The sequence below is a fragment of the Apodemus sylvaticus genome, chromosome 10 (genome assembly GCF_947179515.1).
Source record: "Apodemus sylvaticus chromosome 10, mApoSyl1.1, whole genome shotgun sequence".
NCBI classification, from domain to species: Eukaryota; Metazoa; Chordata; class Mammalia; order Rodentia; family Muridae; genus Apodemus; species Apodemus sylvaticus.
The window spans coordinates 928,527-946,103 of record NC_067481.1 but is presented as its reverse complement, the minus strand read 5'-3'; the positions used below and the strand labels follow the sequence as shown (position 1 = coordinate 946,103).

The 17,577-nt window shown below is 45.2% G+C and overlaps 1 protein-coding gene across 1 annotated transcript in view; it reads left to right on the top strand.

Moving 5' to 3' along the window:
- The window catches only part of Tbcd (tubulin folding cofactor D), a 155,739-nt gene that overhangs the window by 116,470 nt on the left and 21,692 nt on the right, over window positions 1-17,577 (top strand). Inside the window, 6 exon segments of the mRNA XM_052196288.1 lie at window positions 553-575; window positions 4,675-4,706; window positions 11,219-11,281; window positions 12,054-12,130; window positions 14,131-14,212; window positions 16,117-16,235. Coding sequence (XP_052052248.1) covers window positions 553-575; window positions 4,675-4,706; window positions 11,219-11,281; window positions 12,054-12,130; window positions 14,131-14,212; window positions 16,117-16,235 — 396 coding nt within the window.

Sequence of the window (17,577 nt, the reverse complement as noted above, 5' to 3'; positions counted from 1 at the left end):
GGGAATGGAGGCCATCTGTCCTCTGTGCTAGGATCTCCTGCTTCTGAGGAACATGGATGGTGACACGGCTGCTGCTTTTATTTTTGTGAGAATTACAGATGTGTACGAAGGGGTTTGTGAACTGACAGTAGTTGTGTGACTACTTAGCAAGTATCAGATGTATGCACAATAAGAAACTAAATTATACCCAGCAAGGGTCAAACACACAACAAACTGAATTACTTCTGAGTCTGAAGACAGAAACCCTAGAGCCATTTGGCAGGGTTAGTTTTATGCTTGAGAGGCTGTCCGTGGGCCAGGATGAAAGGGGCCACCCTCTTCCTTCCTGTCTGTGTGCCTTAGTTTTTCTTTAGAAACAAGGCACCTGAAGAACCCAAGCAAGGCCAGGCACAGTGAGGTGGGGGCCTTCGTCCTTGGCCCTTCCCGATTGATTTTCTGACAGTCAAAAGCTCAGCTCTGTCACCCTGCCGTCATTGTTGTGTTGACAGTCATCACTATATACATCACAAATTCTTTAACTCAAATAACTGATTTCTGCTTCTTTAATTTTAGCTTTATGATCATCATCTCTATAGGTAAGTCTACAGAGTGAGGACATCTTGTGTGTTGTCTGGAATAGTTGCTTCACTGAAGCACTTAAATTACATCTGTGTGTGTGTGTGTGTGTGTGTAAAACACATGCCATGTGTACTAGTGGAGGTCAGAGGACAACTTGTAGGAGTTGGTTCTTTCCTTCAATCTTGTGGGTTCCAGGAATTTAGGTTGTCAGATTTGATGAAAGGAACCTTTATTTGTTATCCCTGGTCATCCTTGTAAGTAGCCAATAGCTGACCTTCATCTGTCCTCACTCTTACTTTGTAGGCATGCGCTGTCACCCAGCCCAGTACTCAAGGGAATTGTGGTTGCAACTCTTTGGTGCCTTTAGGCTTTTTAAAAGGAAGCTACAGTCACAGGTCACAGCACGCCACATTTCAGTGTGTCCTTTGCAGTTCCGTGACTGAAGACCGTTGTGTCCTGCCTGGTGAGCAGGTGTTGCCCACTGCTCCTGGTGGCTGTTGGCTCTCAGGCCCAGAACCTTTGAGTGCTCTCTGTCTCTGCAGTCTTCCTTTTTTCAGATTCCATGAAGGAAGGATAGTATGTAAAGCCTTTAGGTCTGGTTCTTTCTCCCAGTGCTTTTGAGATTCATCCGTCTTATTGTATATATTATTTTGCTCTCTTGCTTTATTTTAGTTTGGGTATTACCATGTCTCATTCTGGTCTTTTAAAAATACTTATTTTGATCTTATGTATATCGCTGGTTTTTCCTGACTGTATGTCTATAGACAACATGTATGTGATACCCGTGGAAGCCAGAAGGTGTCTGATATCCTGCACTTGGTTGTTAGCTGTTGCAGGGGCAATGGGAATTGAACCTGCATCCTCTGGAAAAGTAGCCAGTGTTCTGAACTGCTGATCCATTTTTCCAGCCTTGAGATTTTACTCTTTTTCTTCTTCTTCTTTTTTTTTTTTTAATTCATCTTTGTTTTTCTGTTCCCTAGATCTACCTCTGAGCACTGGGTTAAAGGCATATGCCAACACATCCAGCCCTCATTCAGTTTCTTGAAAATACCCACCTTTTCACTCCTGAAGCAGTAAGAGTGCTGTAGTTTGTATCTGAGTCCTGTTAGACACAGGATTTCCCCATTTCCTCTTCCCTCTCTTTCATTTCTTGCTGTGTTGTTTCTTTTTGTGGTGCGGGGCTGAGTATTGGAGTGCCCTGGAGCTCTTGTGGGGCTGATATCCCAGTCTGGGCCTCTGGGCTTGTCAGAACTGCCACGTAAGCCTCACCATCTTAACCACTTCTCTCTGTGAGGACTTTGAAATATTTTTATTTCTTGCTTTTGCCATAACCACCTCCTGGAACCACCTAGGTTTGAGTAAAGAACTTGCAGAAAACTTACTAAAATTATTTGGGGGACTGTAAAGATGGGTCAGGAATTAAGAGCACTGGCTGCTTTTCTAGAGGACCTAGGTTTGATTCCCAGCACCCACATGACAACTCACAACCATGTGTTAATTTCAGTTCTGGAGTTTTAATGCTCTTTTCTGGCCTCCATGGGCACCGGGTATGCAAATGACACCCAGAAATACATGCAGGCAAAACTCTCATATCTTAAAAAAAAAAAATGTTTTTCTATTTAATTCTTACCGTGATTGCCTAAAGCTACAGAGGAGACTTTTAATAGTATAGAATTTGGAAGAACAGTGTGATTTTATTTGGAGAGCTTGTAAGCTACAAGGTGTCAGAGAAGTGCCACCTCAGTCCCCAAATAGGAGGATAGGCACCTTTTGAGGGTGAAGACACAGGGGTTGCTGCTGTCTTTGGTGGTCATAGTGTACTTCTTGGTGACACTGGGTCAGGCTGGTATACTAGCAGGATTAGGGAGGCTTAGGGACGACTCCAGCCCTCATCACCATCTCACCTCAGCGTTGGAAAGCAAATGTGGGGGTTTTCTATTCTGCTAGCTATCCTATAGATTACATAACCTCTTTTTGAATGGTTGACATCTGATAAAACTCATCAACTTCAATTGTGTACTATTTGGCAAGCGTTTTCAGAGGCACAGCGTGTAAGTACCCCCATGAGGTAGGTAGAACAACCTGGTGTTCTTCACCTCGGCACCACCCCCTTGGTCTCTGCAGCCGGCACCTCCCCAGCTCAGCTCGCTTTCTGCTGCTCTGAGTTACCATGTTTCTTCTATTCTTTCTAATCTTCTGTTAATTATGTTTGGCATAATTTTTCTTTTACATATTCAAGTTCTTAAAAATGTCTCTTGGTCTTTGTGTCTCCCCACCCCCCCTTTTCTCATCCTTCTGCTTTACATTTCTTTCCATTCTTTTAGACAATATGAGCAGTTAATTAATATGAGCATCATTGACCTCATGTGTGAATTTCTCTGTTGTTAACTCTCATCCAAAGCAGTGTTAGCCTGCTTCTGATTCACAGTCACTCTGAGGATCCTGCCAAGGCCCTTCCTTCCAGACTGGTGGAGATGGTTCCCAGCCTAAGTAGATCTGAGAGGTGCCCTGCCGTCTTCTTTCTTGTGTCTCCATCTAGGCAGGAGTTCTTCCTAGCACATGCAGCTCAGCATCAGAGCCTACACACAGGTCCTCACCTGTTCTTTATGCCTGTGTGTAGCTTGTCCTGGCTACTTTGCAGGTTCTTTTTCCTACCTTCTATTCCCCCAGGGTTTACTCCGTTTTAGTTAGGGTTTTACTGCTGTGAACAGACACCATGACCAAGGCAACTCTTATAAGGACAGCTTTTAATTGGGGCTGGCTTATAGGTTCAGAGGTTCAGTCCAGTATCATCAAGGCAGAAGCATGGCAGCGTCCAGGCAGCTGTGGTGCAGGAGGAGTTCAATATCTTGTTGGAGAAGACTTGCTTCCATGCAGCTAGGATGAGAGTCTTAAAGCCCACACCCACAGTGACACACTTCCTCCAATAAGGCCACACTTCCTAATAGTGCCATTGTGCCATTCTCTGGGCCAAGCATATTCAAACCACCATACCCCCTATCACTAGATAGGAGAGAAGGAAAGAGGTGAAGAGAGATCTATGAATCCAATTTCTTTCTTCTTTGCTTATAGCTGGTCTTTGCTACATTGTGGGTTCTTCTTTTTCCCACCCTTTATCTCCCTAGTTTCACCCTCTATCACTAGATAGGAGAGAAAGAAGGCTAGAGGGAAGGGAAGAGGGAGAGAGCCCTGAATCTAATTTTTCCTTTTGTTTCTTCTTTGAACGGAACTACTAACAAACTGTAGCCACCGACCCCCACCTATTGGATCTGTAGCCTTTATATATTCCGAAAAATTCCCACAATTGCAAATACCACATAATTGCAAAAACAATCTGCAGCTGGCAAAACCGTGCTTCTGCTAGAGCATGAGGGAAATCACGGTCAGCTGCTGGGGTCAGTTCAAAGCAGTCTCATTTTGCCACACCTGGGATTAAAACTAAAACACTTTCTTATTTCTGTGTTTTTAAACAAACCATAATCCCTGATTTTCACTACACCTGTGCTGTAGGCTCTGGCCTTTATGTCTTCACCTACTCAGCATCCCTTTCTTTCAAGCCTGTCTTGACAGGAAATCAGGACTCCACTTGGCTTCCCCTACATCTTCTGCCCATGGAAGTTTCTATAGCCATGCCCGGATATACTAGAAGCTCTATGCTACACTTCCTTCTAGTCTGCTGTGCATCACACATTTTTTTCTGGCTTCCTAATTGTTTAAGGCAGATCTTGTTGCTGTTTGGCCTAGAAACCAGAGTGTCTCCACACCAGTGCTGTTTTCTCCTTTGGGCACTTCCCAGCTCCTGCCACTGCATTGGTTGGGCAGCTCCTGGTAGGCAGGGTGATGATGAACATGAGGGTACTACGGCCTTGGACCGTGTGACGCCCATCTTGGCATTGTTGTAGAGTGTGTTAAGCAGCATTTGGGATGGGTTCTGCGTGATATATCGGTGATGACCAAGAGTCCTATGGAAGCTCAAAGGACAGAAGGAGTCTGCCAGAGGATGATCTTTTCACAAAAATTTTGGGTTTTTCCAAAAATGTAGCTCATTTTTCAGGCACTTTAGTGGGGCGTTTCATGTGTAAAAGAGTTTAACTATCTTTTTCCTTTGGTTTTCAGGGGTCTTGGAGGAGAGCTTATGAGACAAGCAGGTAGGTCTGGGGCCGGAAGCCGCTGGCCTTCACTTCAGAATGGGGGAAGGGTATCCTGAGGTCAGACTAGTCCTCCCAGTAACAGGTGGTAGCTGTTCCCTTCTGTTGGCGACCTCACTACTGCCCCTGGCTTGCTCTTGTCCCAGGAGTATGCAGACGTGCTTCCTACATCTGGTCTAGTATATCAAGCCATGGGGCTCTGATGAGTCTTACATGCTACAGAACTGGTAGCTGTGGGTGGGCATGGGGATATATCAGCTGTAGATTTCTTTATAGTCAGTACTGCAGAGCAAGGAATGGTTTCTCAGATTGTATGTTAATGTCCATAGGGATCTTACAGCATAATCAGGTCAGTATATTCCTAGTTAATTGAATGTGACAAAAAACTCAGGGTCTTGCTGGCTTATCTGGGTCTCAAGTTGGGCCAGAAACTGGTCGGCCATTCCATCAATTTTCTGCACATCTTGTAGGCAGGACAAATTTGGGGACAAAGGCTTTGTGACTGGGTTTGTGTCCCCATCCCTCTATTGGAAGTCTTGCCTGGCTACAGGAAATGACAGTTTCAGGTTCAATGTCACCTGTTGCTAGGAGTCTTACCTAGAGTCACCCCACAGATTCAGGGGAGTTTCCATCATCTTAGGTTTCTGGGAAAATCCCAGAGATTCCCTACCAGCAGCAGCAGCACCACCACCAGCACCACCAGATTCTGGTTCCCTCTCCTTCTGTCCTCCCCACACTCGATCCCTCCTGACCTCTTTCCTACCCTCTCCTCCTCCCAGTTCCTTCTTTCCACTCCCAATGCCTATTCTGTTTTTCCCTTCTGAGTGAGATTCGAGAATTCCCCCTTCCGCCTTCCTTGTTATTTAGCTTCTTTGGGTCTGTGGATTGTGGCATGGTTATTCTGTAGTTTATGACTAATATCCACTTATAAGAGAGAACATACCATGTTTGTCTTCCAGGGTCTCCTTTTCTCACTTAATGAGCTTTTCTAGTTCTATCCATTAAATTTCATGACGTCATTGTTTTTAATAGCTGAGTAATATTCCATCGTGTAAACATACCACATTTCCATTCTCAGTTGAGGGACATCTGTGTTGTTTCCAGTTTCTGGCTAATACCAATAAAGCTTCTGTGACCGTAGTTGAACAAGTGTCCTGGTGGTTTGGCGGAACATCTTTTGGGCATATGCTCAGTAGAATAGCTGGGACTTGAGATAGAGCTATTCCCTTTTTTTTTTTTTTTTAGAAACCACCAAATTTGTTTTCAGAGTTGAAATCAGCTGTACTAGTTTGCACTCCCACCAGCAATGGAGGAGTGTTCTATTGCTCCACATTATCGCCAGCATGTGCTGTCACTTGCGCTTTTGATCTTATCCATTCTGCATTTCCCTAGTGACTAAGGATGTTGAACATTTCTTTTCTTTTTTTTTTCTTTCTTTTCTTTCTCCCCTTCCCTTCTCCCTGTTGTTCTAGCTCTGCTCACTCTGGCCCATAGGTGTTTTGTTTTGTTTTGTTTTGTTTCTCATTATGGATGGTTGTGAGCCACCATGTGGTTGCTGGGATTTGAACTCATGACCTCCGGAAGAGCAGTCAGTACTCTTAACCATTGAGCCATTTCACCAGCCCTATTGGTGTTCTATTCAGGAAGATGTCTCCAGTGCCAGTGAGTTCAGGGCTATTACACATTTTCTCTTCTATCGGATTTAGTGTATCAGGTTTTATGTTGAGGTCTTTTATCTACTTGGACTTGAGTTTTGTGCAGTGTGATGGCTAAGGATCTATTTGCATTCTTGCACATTCAGACATCCAGTCAAACTATCAACATTTGTTGAAGAGGCTTTCTTTTTTCCATTGTATAGTTTTGGCTTCTTTGTCAAAAATCAAGTGTCTATAGTTCTTTTATTGTACAGAATTGCTTTAGCTATCCTGGATTTTTTTTTTTTCATATGAAGCTGAAAATTGCCCCTTCGAGATGTGTAAAGAATTGTGTTGGAATTTTTATGGGAATTGCATTGAATCTGTAGATTGCTTTTTGGTAAGATGGCCATTTTGACTATGTTAATTCTACTAATCCATGAGCATAGGAGATCTTTCCATCTTCTGACATCTTCAGTTTCTTTCTTCAAAGACATGAAGTTCTTATCACACAGGTCTTTCACTTGTTGGTTAGAGTTACACCAAGATATTTTATATTTGTAGCTATTGTGAAGGGTGCTGTTTACTTAATTTCTTTCTTAGCCTGTTTATTGCTTATATTAAGGAGGAGCACTGGTTCCATGTTTTGAGTAATTTTGTATCCAGCACTTTGCTGAAGGTGTTTATCTGCCTTCTGGGGCTCTCTGGTAGAATTTTTGAAGTCACTCACGTGTACTGTATCTGTGAATAGCGGTGCTTTGAGTTCTTCCTTTCTGGTTTGTTTTGCCTTGACCCCTGTTAGTCGTCCTACTACTTTAGCTAAACCTTCAAGTACTGTGTTGAGTGGACGTGGAGAGAGTGGACAGCCTGGTCCTGGTCTTGATTTTAGTGGAATTGCTTTAAGTTTCTCTCCATTTAATTTGACTTAGGCTGTTGGTTTGCTGTATGTTGCCTTTATTGGGTTTAGGTATGTGCTTTGTATCCCTGGTCTCTCTAAGACTTACTGTGAAGGGGTGTTGGGTTTTGTCAAAGGTTTTTTCAGCATCTAATGAGAAGATTTTGTGGGTTTTTTTTCTGTTTGTTTGTATGGTGGATTACATTTGATGGATTTTCAAATTAATATTTGATGAATTTTTGAACTATCCCCGCATCTCTGGGATGAAGCCTGCTTGATCATGGTGGATGTTGTTTTTCATAGGTTCTTGTATTCAGTTTGCAAGTATTTCATTGAGTATTTTTGCATGGAAGTTCATAAAGGAAATTGGTCTGCAATTATCTTTCTTTGTTGAGTCTTTGTGTGGTTTTAGTATCAGAGTGACTGTGGCCTCATAAAATGAATTTGGCCATATTCCTTCTGTTTCTATTTTGTGGAATAATTTGAGGACTATTGTTATTAGCTCTGTTTTGAAAGTCTGGCAGAATTCTACACTAAAACCATCTGGCTCTGAGCCTTTTTGTTTGTTTGTTTGTTTGTTGGTAAATTTTTAATGATTGCTTATATTCCCCTAGGGTTTATAGGTCTATTTAAACTGTTAAATTGTTTAACCTTGACCTTGATTTAACTTTAGTAAGTGGTTTCTATCAAGAAAATTGTTCATTTTGTTTAGATTTTCCAATTTGTGGAGTACAGGTTTTTCAAGTAAGACCTAATGATTCTTTGGATTTCATCAATATCTGTTATGTCTCCCTTTTCATTTTTGATTTTGTTAATTTGATAATTTAGTTAGTTTAGCTAAGGGTCTGTCTATCTTGTTGATTTTTCTCAAAGAACCAGCTCTTGGCTTCTCTGACTCTTTGTATTGTTTTCTCTGTTTCTAGTTTATTGATTTCAGCCCTGGGGTTGACTATTTCCTGCTGTCTATTCCTCTTAGGTATGTTTGCTTCTTTTTTCTCTATAGCTCTCAGGTATGCTGTTAAGTTGCTAATATGAATCTCACTAATTTTTTTATGAAGGTACATAGTGCTGTGAACTTTCCTCTTAGCATTCTCTCCTGTGTTTCATAAGTTTGGGTATGTTGTGTATTCATTTTCATTGAATTCTTTTTTTCTTCCTTGACCCAGTGGTCATTGAGTAGAGAATTGTTTAGTTTTTCTGAGTTTGAAGGCTTTCTGTTGTTGTTGGAGTCCAGCTTTAATCCATAGTGGTCTGATTACATACATGGAGTTATTTCAATTTTCTTGTATCTGTTGAGACTTGCTTTGGGACTGAGTATTTGGAAGAAGAGATGTTATACTTGGTAGTAGACTTATGAAAAGGATGCCTATTGGAATTATCATATTCTCACGTATCTGAACGTGTGCCATCAAATGTAACATGGTGAGTGGCCATCAGCAGAATATTATGGACACATGTTTGCTTTACATTTTTATATCGTTTTTGAGGAATTACAAATTATTCTGAAGAAAAACCACTCAATGTATTTTCATTTTAATGTAGTAGATGTGAAGAGACCAGCTGGGCTGTTGTACCAGTGTAGAGGGAGGAGGAGGAGGAAGAGGAGGAGGACGACGACGATGAGGAAGAAGAGGAGGAGAAGCAGGAGGAGTAAACATTGACAAGCAGGGGTCAGGGGTTAGTGGGGGGCCTGAGCCTGGGAAGCTCAGGTGTGAAGAGAGGGACACAAGTGGTCATTCTGGGGGAGTGTGATGGAGGGTCTAAGTGATGACTCTAAAGAACAGATGTGCGAAGGCACCAGTGAATAGGCATGAGGACAGATGGAGGAGTCACCGCGGGCAGGCGGGGGCTGTCTGTGCCCACCTGTGTCACCTGTGTCTGTTCCTGGTCCTATCATTACAATGGAGGCTTCATCGGTTATCACCATACTTCAGGGAGTTTGTCTCTGGCCCTGTTGGCTGGCGTGAGATTCTAGGTTTATAAATAAAAGAAATACACTGAAAATTCTCTTTCTGCATTGCCATATGATGTGTGTGTGTGTGTGTGTGTGGGGGGGGGGTGGACAAGTGGGGATGGCCGGCACAAGGGAGGCAGGTGTGAGCATCTCAGGTTGGGTGGTGCCCAGGCAGGCCATATCCGGCAGAGACTGACTGCTCTGAAGTATGGCCCTTCGGCTAGTTCCCCACCAGGCTCCTCACATGGACAGCTCTTCCTCTGCCGACAGAGGTGCTCAGATGTAAATGCATTTGACCCACTGTTTTAATTGTCTTCTCTATGTGATTTAACTCACATGCCAACCTGTTGCGTTCCTACCTGTCGATACAGTCATTATTTTATGTCACAAATCAAAACAGCAGCACTAATAGATGACTAGCATCCACCAGAACTTTAGGCCAAAAGCCCATCCAGGCCTATCTTTGAGGACGTGTGCTTTATTGATCCGATTCGCAGGACTAACTGTATTGTGCTTCCATTATGATCTTGTGCCTTACACCTGTCACATCCCCAGACATCCTCCTGTCATATCTTATGGGTTCCTGGTGCTTATTTGCCCTACACCTGTGGAGCCCTGGTGCTTACCTGCCCTGTGTTTCTGAACCCCAGGTGCTCCCTATCCTGCACTGGTGTGACCCAGTGCTCACCTCCCTTATACCTGTGGCCTCAAGATGCCCCCCCTCACACACACTTATGGAGCCCACATAGTTGCCCTCTATCTATCAATCTGGGGTACTTGCCTGCGTGCCTCTGGGTGCTCATTCAAACACCCTATGCAGCTATTTGAGACTTTGCTTCTGGGGGGAATGCGTAACTGAGGCAGTGAGAACAGTGAGAACAGCCATTGCTTCCTAAGTGAGTAATTTTGTTTGTTTTGTTGTGGTTGTCTTTTTTTGTGAGACAAGACTGACCTCAGGGCCTGGATCATTGAACTGCTTCAATTGCTATTACAAAATATCAGAAAAAGCAGAAAAATCTCAGAAAGAAAGGCTTATTTTGATGGAACAGTCCCGTTATGTGTATTTTTAGAAGCACGCTTTTCCCAGCACCATGGCTGCACTATCAGCCCACTCCTGGTTCCCTTTTGTTCCACCTGGCTTAGGCGGATCTGTACCGCCAGCACTGACCTGGCTTCTCTTTCCTACCTGCCTTATGCTCTGGGAGTCCAGCCCCTGACGAACATCTCTGGCAACCCACCCCCAGCAGAGCCGCAGGCCCTGGCTTCCTGAGATCTTACATGATTGCAAGCATGGCAGAAAAAAGCCCCTCTTTCATTCCCTGCATCTCTCTTTTCCTCCTGGGACCTAGAAGCCCTGCCTGTACCTTCCACTCAGCAATTGGCTTGGCCTTCTTTATTAACCAGTCAAGGACCAATTTGGGAACTAGACCGTAACATCAGCTCCTCCCCTTACACAGACCTGTCATGGCAGGGAAACTGAGGCAGTGAGAACAGCTGTAGTTGTAGCTCTAGGACTGTGAGGAGCTGGTTATGTAGCATGAGTGTCTAGGAAGTATAGAGATGGGGTAATGTTAATGTTCTATTTTATTTGGTCATCGAGAGAAAAACCATGCAACGGTGCTGCCCACATTCAGGGTGGGTCTTTTCTTCTCTGGGAAGCTTCTCTAGTAACTCTTAACAGACTAAATACAATCAGGTGATGGTCCAGATTATCCCAGGGCTCAAGTGAGGCTAAGGTGCTCTTCCACTGAGCTGTCACTGACGTAAAGTGTTCTTAACCTTACTCGGATCTCTTGAGTTCACACAGGTTCTTTAAGAGGGCTCCCCAAGCTCCTGTGTTCAAGATAGGTCTGTAGTGTCTTCTTCCTAGTATCCATCTGGGGAGATAGCCTGGACTGGCTATGACCTGGCCAGCATGGGAGGTGGGAGGGAAAGTCAGGTACTGGTTACGCACTGTTTAAGGTGTAGTGAGGTCAGCCATAAGAGTTGTTTTGGAAAAATAATGTTGTTCTTTTTTCTTTTTCCGTAGTGTGCATCTTAATAGAGAACTTGTCACTTTCCAGAATGCCCTTTAAAGGGGACACCGTTATTGGTAGGTGCTTTCCTCAACCACATATAGATAACATTTCCTTACACGGCTGTTCAAGTTCAAAGTAAGAGGTGAACCTGCCGGGTGGGTGGCTGATGGGCTACAGTTTAAAGGATCACAGCTTGCTATTGTCTTGAAATTGCTGCAAACTCAGTCTCATCCTCTTCCAGATAGGGCAGGGAGTCCTACTGGGCTCCATCATTGGCTGTGGCTCTGCCTGTCACCATTGTGCCCAATCCCGGGCATTTCTCTCCCAGATAGATGAAAGTCTAGATGACCAGGTACTTATTTATTACCTAAGTAGTCAAGGGCAGGCCTCCACAGGCCTGCCTTCCCATATTTTAAAGTTACTAATTTTATTTAGCTGGAGAGAGTAAGTATATCTCAACTCATTTATTGGATGTAGTTGAGTCAAAGTTGTGTTTAAATTGTCAGGGATCAAAAGAGATTGAGGGAGAGAGAGAAAAAAAAAAGATCACTTGAAGATTGCAACTGTAAACAAAACAAAAGTTCCCAAACATGATGTGCAAGTCTCTGGCTCACAGGGACTTGCATTTCCCCATAGTGGTGGTGGTAGCAGGGTGCTAGGGGCGAGCTGACTTATAGCAGCCTGAGCCGGGCTTCTTCCCGGAACTGCGGCCCCTGGGCTTTTGTGCAGTCAGAAGAATGTTCTCTCTCGAGAGAAGTCACAGTTGGCTCTAAGAGTGAGCAGAGGCTCTTTGTTCTCAGTTGGCAGAGGAATCTGAGGTGGGCTGTTTCTCTGCTCCTTTGGCAGGCGGTTGGCAGTGGCTGATACATGACACTCTCAGGAGTCTTCACCTTGTCTCAAGCCATTCCAGACAGCAGATCAAGGTATGCTAGGCCAGATCTCTCTCCTCTGCACAGAGCAACAATAATGCTGTCCACAGTGCCCATTCAGTGGCCCCTTCCTGCACTAACCTGACAGTCCTCAACACTGTTGTTGGGCCTGCATGATTTGCACAGGTAGGTTAGAATGACCATTGGTAACCACAAACTTTACACTTTCTGTCTTTACCAACATTTTCCCCTCTAGTTTGATAGTAATGGCTCGCTTAGGTCGTGTCTGAGTATGGGCGAGCTGTCTGTGAGGTTTGGAAAGTATTAACACGAAGATGAGGAAACATGGAAGAGCAGTGCTTGAGCAGCTAGATGTATATGCTGTGTATGTGTACCGATACATATGCTAGATGCTCCAGCTCACGCCCATGCCTCAAGATCAGGTGGCCGTGCAGGAGCAGAGCTGTGACATGCATGTGACGCATTCTTCAGGTGGTAAGCTGTGATTGTTGATATTTTGGAAAGGCAGTGATGTGTCAGGTGAGGCGTGGAAGCACATTTATGCTTACACAAGCCCTGCCAACCTGTGTTTCCTTCTGTTTTGTTTCTTAGGCAACATTATCATTCTGTGGAAATCTGGAATTGTGGTAGTTTTCCTGGTTAAATTTGTAGGCCTCATGGTTGATGTCCCAGAATTTTCTTTTAAACCACTGTGCATAAACAAGTCCCACCAGCCTTGACTGTGATATTCTTTGCTGCTTCCTTAGTACATGTAGCATCTGTGTTGTGTATCAAGGGGCCTCCCGGTGCTGGTCTTCATCCTGTCCCTCAGTTCCTTTCTCCTTAGTTTTGTGGAGAGGTTGAACGGAAGGCTTGAATTGAGTTGGAGTCATCTACTGTAGGGTTAGAGGGGCACTGCGTCAGTTCTGGCTGCTCGGAAGAGCTGAGAACAAAGTGGGGCCTGGTAGGTGGGATCTAGCCTGGAACAGAGAGAGAAAAGAGGGGAGAGCTCAGGCTGGATCTCACAGGGAGGAGTCCTTGACTTGTTGGCGGGTGGCTTGGCTTGTTGGCGGCTGGGAGCACTGAGAGGCCCTCCACGGGACATTAGACGGCCAGCTCTTTAGTTGAAGGCCTGCTCCCTGGCTCCCCACGGTGGATCCCGATGAAAAGAGGCAGTCCACGGTTTCAAGGCATTTATTGTCATGGCAGAAAGTGGATGAGTAAAACTGTACCCCCTTCTCAGAGAGGCCCTGAGGTTAAATACCTTTTGCAGAGAGGAGTGTCTGGGAACGAAAGCTTAATTGGCTAAGCCTCTAGGCCTCTTAGGTACCTCATTAAATTGGAGGTCTGTCTTGAGCCTACGTGACCACAGGTCTTGTCCTCTACCTGTGGAGGGCCTTGAGACATTGCCATTATGTGACTGATGGCCACAAATCTATGGGAGGGCTGTGGCCTCGTGTGGGAGCCTCGTGCCGGGAACCAGGTGAAAAACTGTCCCTCAGGGTCCCTGGGTTCCAGCCTTTACTCAGCCAGGACCCAGGCTGCCGTTCAAGGTCCTACAGTCTACTGCAGACTGTGGAGGTCAGGGTCCAGGGATATGCCATGTGACCCCTAATCTGGGTGACACTGCACCATTTAGCTTACTAGTTACTGGGGCTGAGATTGCTTCCAAACCCTCTGTTCCGCATACCCTCCTGTTTGAGATGCCGGTAAACCCTCGTATTCTGTAAAGCAGGTCCCACCAGTGCTGCTTTGAGCCCTTGTCCACATAAAGGACACACTCCATCCCCACACTTCTGCTGGAAGGGAAAAAATGCTTTGTTTCATATTAACTGTACTACTTGAGAGTGCATAGAAATTGTACCGTGTGGAAGAAGTAAAGAGTCTTCACTTTAGGTTTCCTGGTACAGAGAATTTAAACTGATTGGTACATCTGACAGGACAAGCCAGAGTGTGACAATGACATACTTTGAATTATTTTTTTTAACATACTCCCTGTGCTCTATTGCAGTGACCCGGTCACCCACTTTCACTCATGTCCTCTTCTGTTTTAGGAGGTGGCTGTCTCTGCCCTGGCTGCCCTCTACTGTGAATACTACGAGGAAGAGCCTGGGGAGGCAGGCTTGTCCATCGCGAGTGAGTGAGCTGTATGTTGGGCCTAAAGCAGGGCTCTGTGGTGTCCCCAGGAGCTGGGTGACACCCAGGAGGCGCGGGCTGGGTCGGCCTGGGAAGCAACCCCTTCTGGTCACCTTTCTGGAGTTAATCTCTTAGGATCCACCCAGCTCATGCCAGGCGACTGGGCTACAGGAAGGGCGGGGCAGGTCTCGGTCACACAGCAGCCTTCATGTAGCTCCCCTTGAGGCACTTGGGTTCAGGACGTGTCCTTAGACGTATCCAGACAGCACAGCTGCCTAAGGAAGCATCCTAATCTCTTCACCAGAGCAGGACTTCCTGGAGACTCTGCAGAAAAGTCTCTTGTCCAATAATCTACATTTACATTCTGTGATTTTGCAAAAATATAAAAGTACTGTGGAATTTGATATTCTGGCAGGTACTTTTTTTGTGTATGGTATATATCTGTGTGTTCATGTTTGTGCACGTTGAGGTCAGAGTTTGGTGCTGGGTATCTTCTTTAGTTCTTTTTTGTTTGCTTGTTTTTGTTTTTGAGATAAGGTCTTTCACTGAACCTGGGGCTCACCAGTTATGCTGGCCAGTGAGCCCCAGAAGTCCTCTTGTCTGCCCTCCCAGTGCTGGGATTATAGCTGTATGCTACCATGCCCGGCTTTTTTACATGTTGGGGATTTCAGCCCAGGTGCTCATGCTTGGGCAGTAAGCACTTAACTCACTGTGCCACCTTCCTAGCTCCCTGGAAGACTCTTTCTCTGTTCTCTTCTTCTTTTTTATTTTATATGTATGTGTGTCTTGCCTGTGTGTCGCTTGTGTGACTGATGCCCACAGGGGCCAGAAGGTGTCAGCTTCCCTGGGAACTGAGTTAAAGATGGTGTGACCTGATGGCAGACTTGATACTTAATACTTTTTTACAGTATGTATTAACCATGAGCAACTTTATATGTAGCCTAGATTTTAAAAGTAGAGCAATAATGCCACGTTGTACTTTTCGAACAAAGTACCACGTTACATCTGTTACAATAAATGGTGTCCCCATTGGTGTGTTGAAACATGAGGAGACTAAAAACAGCCCCCCCCCCCCTCCTCACATGGCTGCTGAAGTGAATTTACCCTGGTATGTGCGAAATGAGAGTGTTATATTTTTCTGCCCACACATCTGAGGATAGATAAGAGTATATTTCTGGGGTTTCAGTGAATGGGTCCTAGCAGCCACTAATGGCCAAAGTATGACTGGTAGGACTCAGGGATGGTATCTACCTCCCTGCCACCTTCCTGAGCTGTGTTGTCAAAGAACATAGCTGGCTAGTCAGTTTTAAAATTCTTCCCCTTCTGGCCCGCTCCCCGCAGGCTCTGACTCCCAGATGTTGCCACTGCGCTCTGAGTGTCCTAGAACTTGGGACACTCAGTTACCATGTCCCAGAGCTCTGCTTTCAGCGTGGAATTGTATTCATGCCTTTGCTAGTGGATGTTGTGTTTATCATAAACATTTATGTTCTTAATAAGTAAAGGTGAGAGTTTACTTATATGTGTCTTCTGTTCTGATAACTATCTCAAATTTATTTTGCTGAAGCCATGTGGTTAAAATTCTCTATGAAAGCTGGGTTTGGTAGTGCATCTCTATAATCCCAGCTGAGTTATTGTAGCTTTCAATCCGTGGGGTGCCCAGAACATTGGGAATTCAAGAACAGTTTGGTTTAAATAGAGACTTTGTCCCAAACAAATACAAAGGGGGAAAAAAACCCTTAAGGAAACCTTAAAAACCACCGTATGCAATCTTCCTTGTATCTTATGCATTACTTTGAAGGTCTGTCTGCATCAGAGCATTGTCCTGGCTCACTCGATGCAACTAACTTGTGTTTCTATGGAGTCCACGAGGCAGCAGCCACATCTGAACACTTCTTTCTTTTCAGAGGAGCTGATTCCCCAGTACCTTGCTGAGCTCCAGAGCCCAGAGGAGATGACCCGGTGTGGCTTTTCCTCAGCTCTAGGTGCCCTCCCATGCTTCCTTCTCAGGGGCCATCTGCAGCAGGTGAGGGTGCCAACAGCACGGGGGGGGGGGGGAGGGGGGCACAGATGTGAAGGTTGGGAAGGAATTCCCAGAGGTAGCACATTGCCATGCAAGGCAGTGGCTGTTGGACCTGGACTAACCTGCTCTTGCAAGATACACTTACGGAGCTGTGTGCAAGTCTGTAGGGTAGGCAGGCACTGTCTGAAGAAACTGTGACTGCCTGGATGTGAAAACAGTAGCCTCTGTGCAGTAGCTAGTGCCCCCAACGAACGAACCTTCTAGGCTTATACCCATCTCAATTTATTTCCCTAATAATGGAGCTGCGCAGTTAACATTCCTTCCCAAGTTCCGTGTACCTTAGGTTACTTGTGTCCCACTGTGTGTAGCCACGATGGGAGGTGGCTGGGTATGGGTAAAGGCTGCCAGCCCTGTGTCTCAGCCTGGTGCCCCATGGGCCTCTGCCTGTACCTCAGAACACATCATGCACTACTGTTTTGCTCCCTTTTGGGACACTATTACACCTATCATGGCAGTGGCAAGGTGGTCCATGCGCTGCTCTGTTAGGTGCCAAGTGGACTTCTCAGCATTACCAGGCCCCTCACCCAGCCCCTTTGATCTGGAAAGACTAAGACACATTTCCTCTGCTGGATCCACCATTGAAAGTCTTGAGTTAGGAGGCCTGTTCATTTCTTACATCTATTTTGTCGCCCCAGGTGACACATGGGGCGTCTTCTCCCTCCTTCTGTACCCTTTTCTCACACTGTCTCATCCGCTCTGGTGTGGCCTGCTCTTTCCCTGGTGTCTGACCTTGTCAGCATCCTGTATCCCCTGTCCTGTGTAAGCTCTGGACATAGTTCCAGTCTGGCTCTGGAGACTTTCCTTTCCACACTTAACTTAGTCCATTAAGCTCATCCATGTTTCCTCTCCAAATTGAAACACCAGGTTTGGTCCTATCAGCTCATCCTAAGATCCTCTTGCTGTCTGTCCCCCTTGCCATACAAGCTGGGATGCACTCAGACAAACTCTCCACATTTGCTTCTATATAAACTGGTGTCGTTTCCTCCTGTGGGACCAGATAACTTTTGATGGTGTGCCAATAGGCCTCTTTATCCTTGTACAAAGACCAGTATATCTGTCATAATAACTGCACTCACCATAGGGTTTGTCCACTTGAAAATGTGGCTATAAATGAAAGAGATTTTAGAATGGAGCTGTAGAGATGACTCAGTGGTTAAGAGCACTGACTGTCATACCATAGGTCTAAGCTCAGTTCCTAGTAACCACATGTTGCCTCAAAACCTTCTATAATGGGATCTGATGCCCTCTTCTCTCTGATGCCCTCTTCTGCCATGAAGCCTTACAT